Here is a 6,965-nt window from a genome sequence, read left to right as displayed (position 1 = left end):
TGAATTCTGCTGGTTTCCCCAAGAAATACCAAATGGTAACTACAGTGATATCTACTATATTAAAAAAAATGGAGAAGCCATAGCTTTGAATGTCACAGTGCAAGCCATGATAGAAGCATGTATAGGTAATGGAGTATTTCTACAACTCCATTCACAGACATCTAATAGTTTTGTAAATGCAAATGTTTTAACAAACGTTTCTGGCATTTACAAGTTAGCTACTTACAAGTTAGATGTGAGGAGTGCTTCCATCTCTCATACTCAAACATGACAAACACATTTCCTTTTCTGCTAAATATATTTAATTCATTATATTTAAATCAATAAGATTCTGAACATTTTACATTCTTGCTGGTTATGTTCACAGTAGCATTATATTTAGGATACATACAAAAAAGCCCAGAAGTTATGATTAGCTGGTAGCGGCTGTCAATAAACTGACTTTATCAGTATTAAATTCTCGATTTAATAGCCTTACTGACAGTGCCATCCTAGTAGATTACACCATTCTATGCTTAGTGACTTCAAGGAACTTAAAAAGGTGTCGCTTGGCTTAGAACGACACTGTTAAGTATCACAAACAAATGGGGTTGTTCATGAAGTAAAGCTGCCATGAAGGCCCCAAGCTTGTGCACTCTTTTTCTCCTCCTCTTGCACGTCACGCTGAAATGAAGGCCTGCCTGGTTTAAAACCACGAATTGTTGTGCCACCCAAATTCAACTGCTTGTTGCTTGCCTACAAATCATTATTCTAAACAAGGATTAAACCCTGGCAACTAAGAAACTACAAGTTGTTGGCTTTGGTCTAGAAAGCCTTAATTCTTTGCATGCAAGGAACTGGGAAGGAGGTTTGCAAGTCTGAGGGCTTGCAACAGATCACAAGTCAACTATGGTTTCTGAAGCCTAAATGTTGCCAATGCTTCACTGGAACAAAGAATCAAGAAGCCATTACAAATGGGACAACTTGTTACGAGATTTCATATATTAAACCTGAAATGACAATTTCCATTAACTTTCCTTAGAAGTGCAACCCATTTCAAATGGAACTTCCAAAAATTAAATGGGCATAATTTAACCTGAGTAATTATCTCAATCTATATTTTTATGCGACATGGGTGAAGAACTCTTGCAGACATTTTATTCTTAAGTCTGCCCAAACAAAGCTGTCAATTAATAAACCTATAGAGTAATTAAATTCAGTCAAGCAAAATTTATACTTCCATACCATCAGATTTAAACAATTCTAAAACTTAACATTTTTATCCGCTGATAAATGGATGCAGATTGAACTTCAGTTTGTACAATGCAGTTTCCTGCTAAAACAAATGTGTTTTTATTTCTAAATAGAACTTTGAGTTACAACTAAATGCAATTATAAATCTTTCTAAAGAGAATACATTTGCCAAGGACTGCTAAAATTGTTTAGCACTAGAATGTGCAAGGCTGTATAAAAATGTTTACCAAAGCCAACAAGTATTTACAGAAAAGACAATTTCAGTTGTATTTCCTAAAGCTTAACAAAAAAAGGTAAAATGTCTGTACATTCTACAAAATGTTTTATTTCAAAGCTGGCTTTATTCTTAAAAGGTAGAAACATAAAAGGATTCCACTTCTTAAAGAAGTTAACAATAATAAACATATTGTACAATCTGGCACAGAAGAGGTAAATGAATTTGCTGGTGACTAAAGAATATTTTGTTCTTCACAGTTGGATGGCCCCTTCCACACAGCCAGAAGCATTAAGGTATCTCTTTACTCCTTTCTTTCCACTCATAAAAATCCACAGTACAGTAAAAAAAAATGTAGGATAAAAAGAATTGCAGTTCAAATAAAAGCACTGCCTGAGTTACGATTCTGTCCCAGTTTCTCACAGCTGGTGTTATTTCACTTCTGGAAATGTTAACTGAAATACCTCCCCTTTTTACCAGTGTATGTTGTTTGCTCCCTCCCAAATTGTTGGTTAACATCGGTAACAGATACTGGCGCTAGGCCAGCCCATGGGTCCTCAAGCATTGAAGGTTTGTAATAGCTTTCCACATCATTAGACACTCTTTTCTCTCTGCCACGTGGGGTACCAAATGGAGTAGATGTCCTAGGTGAGCCCTTTGGGGGAAAAAGCCATGAGGCAAAAGAAAAGAGATGAATTAAAATGTAAGTTTTCATCCTTGGTGTTCCAGATCATCTCGATCACGAAAAATTATATACATTTCTTCCTCTTTTGAAAGGTTTAATTTCTGTAGGCTAGTCACAAGCTTCCTCTGTAAAAAGAGATGTCAGTTGCACAAATATTTCGCTTTTTATTCTAATAAAGGAAAATACGCAGTATCTAAGGTTGCCTGCAGTAGTCCTCAATTTCTGGCGGTGCAAGGGACTGCGGAAGAAAAAAGCTGGAAGTTCCTGTATAGGTATGGAAGCCTTTGTACAGAGCTAACCCACTGAAGCTTAAAAGCATGCAACGCTTGGGGTAATCTAGGCTTGTGAACAGCCACTCACCCAGTTGACCCATTAGGAATTGCCCACAACGAATTCCCATCCTTCTTCCTAGTCTTAGAAACCTACCAGAGTTTGCACTTCCTGGAAACACAGCCCTGGCCCTACCTTCAGAAGACCATTTTATGTTAAATAAGACTGCCTACTTAGGACTGGGGTTTATTGAGTTGGCAGCCCCACAAATTACTTGTTGTGTTTGAGCCACGTTTTTGCAGCTCAGAAACACAGGAGGTAGCTTGCGGGGCTGCCAGCTCACTAGCTTTGAGATGACAGGAGGCCTGAATGGTCACAAGGCTCCACGCTGCTCTCTTACCTATCCCCAGCGCTTCATTTATGCCCCGAAAGACATGACAAGTGCTGAAAAACAGCCGCCGCCCCCCCATCTGAGTCTCAGGTTACGGCTAAAATGACCTGATACAATTCAAATGGGTGCCGTCCCATGGGGGAGAGCAACTGTGGTCCTGCCTGGTTCTCTTAGGGTCTTTTTAACATTAACCTAGGAGTAGAGAACACAGACAAGTAGAGTAGGATATGCATAACCATCCCCCGCAATCTTATTTGCAGGTCTGTGCTCATATACTAAACAATGAGACCGAGATTAAGTCCAAGGGCAAACTTTTGGGTGAGTATCAAAATTAAGCAAGTAAGATGTTACCATTAGCAGCAATCACATACATTCTTTACCATCTGAACTACTACGGCAGACTGAATTAACATACAACTCCCCAATTAAGTCATTCACACAAGTCCAAAGCTCAATACTATTTTAATGCTGAGTATTAAGTGGATTTGAGTAAAACAATTCATGCCAAAGAGCTTACAAACTAAGCATCCCTCTGACACTGCAAAAGAAATAAATGGTCATATTTACAAGAGTTACCACATAAGTACATGGACTGTTTTGGGAACAGGAATTTAAAATTAAAATTGAGCATACTAAATTTACCAATGAAGTGATTTCACATTTCACTGAGTTTTCCTTACTATATTGGTTCAACTTAGTCTTTAAAAACTTGAAAATCCAGCATTGCAAACTTAATTGTTAGCATTGTGGTGTTATATTTTTATAATATAATTGTAAGCCACCTACAGCTGCTTCTCGAGAGTAGACATGGGCATGAACCAAAAAAACCCAGAACCATGTGATTCGTAGCATTCCACAAACCACAAACTTCCGACCTTTTCCCAGTTCATGAATTGGTTTGTGGTTGGTGGCATTTCAACTGCCCTGCACCGGCTGCTGAACGGTTCCAGTGCGGGGTCTGTGAAACTGACAGCCTCTTTCGCCTGCTGCCAGAGCAGCAGAGAAAAGGGCTGTCAGTTTCACAGACCTCACACAGGTTCCAGGGCAGGATCTGTGAAACTGACAGCCTCTTTTCCTGCTGCCCCGGCTGTCAGTTTCATAGACCCCATGCTGGAACTGGTGTGGGGTCAGTAAAACTGACAGGCCGGCAGCAGGAGAAAGGGGCTGTCAGTTTCACAGATCCAGCACCCGTTTCCCTACTACCACTTACCCAAATATATTCCAATCACAGTGATCCAAAAGAAATATGTTTTATTATTTCCAAATAAATCTCATATGCATACTCTCCTTAACTCATATGCATAGAGAACTTTTACATCAGAGAACCTTATATACCTTTGCACTAATTGTTTACAGAATAAAAGGTTAATACAAACATCTCTTCAGAATTACATTTTTTCATAATGCATGGCACCCGACAAGCTTGAGTGACAGGACAGTCATACAAACTTTTCAAAAGCTGGAGTCATACTTTTGTTATGTGTTCAAAACACTTCTAGGATGCAGCTTGTCCAAGGCTAAAATCTTGGTCAGGGAATTAAAGTTTGCTCAGAGACTTTTCTCACCTGTGTTCAGGTCATGCTGACCCTACAGCCTAATCTCAGAAGTAAGGGAGAAAGAATTTGCCACCCAGGCAGGTTTGCCTCTTGTGTGGGTTTCTTGCGAGAATGAATGCTCACATACTAATTTTAGAGGAGGGGGTCCCCAAAAATCCCTAAAAATCCAATCAGAAAATTGCTTAAATTTCTGCAAGCATTCTTAAATTTCTGCAAATGTTAGTTCTGCTATCTCATTTCCAAATGGAAACACTCAAAGGAATGTTAGAAGTGTGTTTCTTACTAATGGTCCACCTAGTCCAGCATATTGTGTAACAGTAGAAAGTCACGTAATTCCACAGAGAAGCCCACGAGCTGGATCCACAGACAACAGCAAAAGCAATCCTAAGCACGTGTAATTAGAACCCTACTCAGTTCTATTCACTGAGGCTTACTCTCAGGAAAATGCACTTAAAGAGTCAGGTGAACAAATAGCCAGAGAATACAGTAGTTTCACCTCTGTAAACATCTCTGAATATATACAGACAGAGTATGTTTTCCTGGTGATTATTTCTATGAGAAACTTAAATTGGTTACACTTGCAGGCAATCCTGCTCCCAGCCTTTTAACTGTAAACACAAGTATAACGTGTGTTGTTATTGAGGGCTGAAACAAAAGATGAAAAATACTCAGCTTGAAATTACAAATTGCATTTAAGAATCAGAAGATTTGCAGTATGACTTGATCTCAGCCCTAAAAGCCTGAAAAGATGGATTGTATCTTCTCATGCTCACATTTCATTACTGAAACAAACGTTTTTCTGCCTTTAACTTCAAAAATGGAGGGAACTAAAATCCTCAAGCTTGCAGTGTGTTTTGTCATAGTCTCCTGCACGGCAGCACATTTACACAACAGCACTTTTCAGGCTTTCATACACCCTGCCTCAACAACAGCAACATGCACTAGAACCTAAATCATACACAAAATCCTTTTCTCCTGTGCTTTAGTCAGACCAGAATTCTCTCTGAGCCCCATTTTTATAGGACACAGTTCTGTGCACTCACATTCAAAACAGGCACAGAACCCTGTGCCAAAATCCCCCAAATAGTAAGTTACTCCAGAAACAGCTTTAGAGCAACTGGCTCAAGGATTGCATTAAGCTCTAGAATTGTGGTTGCCTAATTTCACCAACTTTCAAGTTTCCCCAGAATTAAATGGAACTTATACTCAATTATGGCTTCAGTCTGACATGCGCTTCAGTCTGACCTTTACTCAAAAGTTAGTCCCACCATATTCAGCAGAACTTACTCCCGGGCAAATGAACAAAAGATTGTCCACTTGTGACATCTATAGGTCTGTGCTGTGTGGAGCCACAGCTGAATTCAAACGTCCCCAAGGGGCTTATGACAGCCACAGCAGTGCCACTAATTAACCTGCCCCGTCTAATCTTCACTGTCTTTACTTGCGAGTAAACAGGCATGGGGAACTCTTCTTTACTCGCCTAGGGTTGCCAGCCTCCAGGTGCGATCTGGAGATCCCCTAGAATGACAACTGATCTCCAGGATAGAGCTCACTTCCCCTGGAGAAAAAGTGCTGCTTTGGAGGGTGGACAATGTTGGCAGCACTATATTATCCTGAGCCCCCCTTCAAATCCCACCCCTCAAGCTCCAGGAATCTCCCAAGCCGGAGCTGGCAACACTACCCCCCCACCCCATACCTGGCTGTATCTCTGGTAGCCGCCCGAGTGGGGCTGCTTGTAAGGCCGCGCCTGATGGAGAGTTCCGCCGGGGGACCAGCCGCCGCTGTAGGGAGACGAGTATCTGGGGCTGGCGCTGTGGGGCCTGCGCGGCGTATGAGCCGCGGGGCCGCCGAGCCGCTCGCCGCCGGGCTGGAAGTTGCCGGGGCTGTCGTAGGGCCGCGGGCGCTGTGCGTAGGGCGGTGTGTGGCGGGGGCTGCCGTAGCCCTGCGGAGAGGCCGGAAAAGGGCCTCCGCCTCCCGGGGAAGGGCTCCGGAACCCGCCGCCGGCCAAGGGCGGGGGCGTTGGGGAACGGAAGCTCTGGCGGTACATGGCGGAGGCGAGCTCCACAACGGCCGGGCTCCCACGGCGCGCCTCCCGGGGACGGGAAGGAAGCGGCGCGAGGGATTGTGGGGGGGCAGCCCGCGCGGAAAATCCCTCCGCTCGCGCGTCCGACGTGGCGTCACAAACGCGGGCGGAACGTTCCGAGGCAAAGGCGTTCCGGGAGGAAAGGGGGCGCTCGGGGCTGGGGTGGGGGATGGGGGGCGCGGAGTTCTCACACGGCTGAGCGGGGAGGAAAAGCTACGGAGCCCGAAGGGTGCGAGTGGGGGATTTGAGTGGGCCCCGAGTCTGAAGAAGAAGAGTGATTAGGCGCCTTCGGGGGCGGTCGTGGGCTTCAGTAGGGCTACTTACCCTCTTGGTTTCCGATTCTGGCTTGGCTGATAGCTCTGGGGCTTGCCATTTTGGGGGATTGGCATCGTATGGACAGCTGGACCCCGAAATGTGTTCCTTCAGCCCTCGCCCCGAGTCTAGTTTTAACACATGGCGGTTTACAGAGGTAACTTCCATCCTACAAGAACATCTTTAAAAGCACAATATCGGCAACGACTGTGGGATGAAAC

At 43.6% G+C, this 6,965-nt stretch overlaps 1 protein-coding gene across 1 annotated transcript; it reads right to left on the bottom strand.

Annotated features, from left to right (window-relative positions):
- Positions 1-294: 294 nt before the first annotated feature.
- MPLKIP (M-phase specific PLK1 interacting protein) lies at positions 295-6,448 on the bottom strand. The gene is made up of 2 exons (XM_054992087.1): positions 6,046-6,448; positions 295-2,102 (listed from the first exon to the last, which is right to left on the bottom strand). The coding sequence occupies exons 1-2, from the start codon at positions 6,394-6,396 to the stop codon at positions 1,899-1,901; spliced, it is 555 nt and encodes a 184-aa protein (XP_054848062.1). The 5' UTR covers positions 6,397-6,448; the 3' UTR covers positions 295-1,898.
- Positions 6,449-6,965: the final 517 nt, after the last annotated feature.

The sequence above is a fragment of the Eublepharis macularius genome, chromosome 11 (assembly GCF_028583425.1).
Source record: "Eublepharis macularius isolate TG4126 chromosome 11, MPM_Emac_v1.0, whole genome shotgun sequence".
Classification (NCBI taxonomy): Eukaryota; Metazoa; Chordata; class Lepidosauria; order Squamata; family Eublepharidae; genus Eublepharis; species Eublepharis macularius.
Note: the sequence above shows the minus strand (reverse complement) of the source record. Positions and strands in the feature narration are given on the sequence as shown.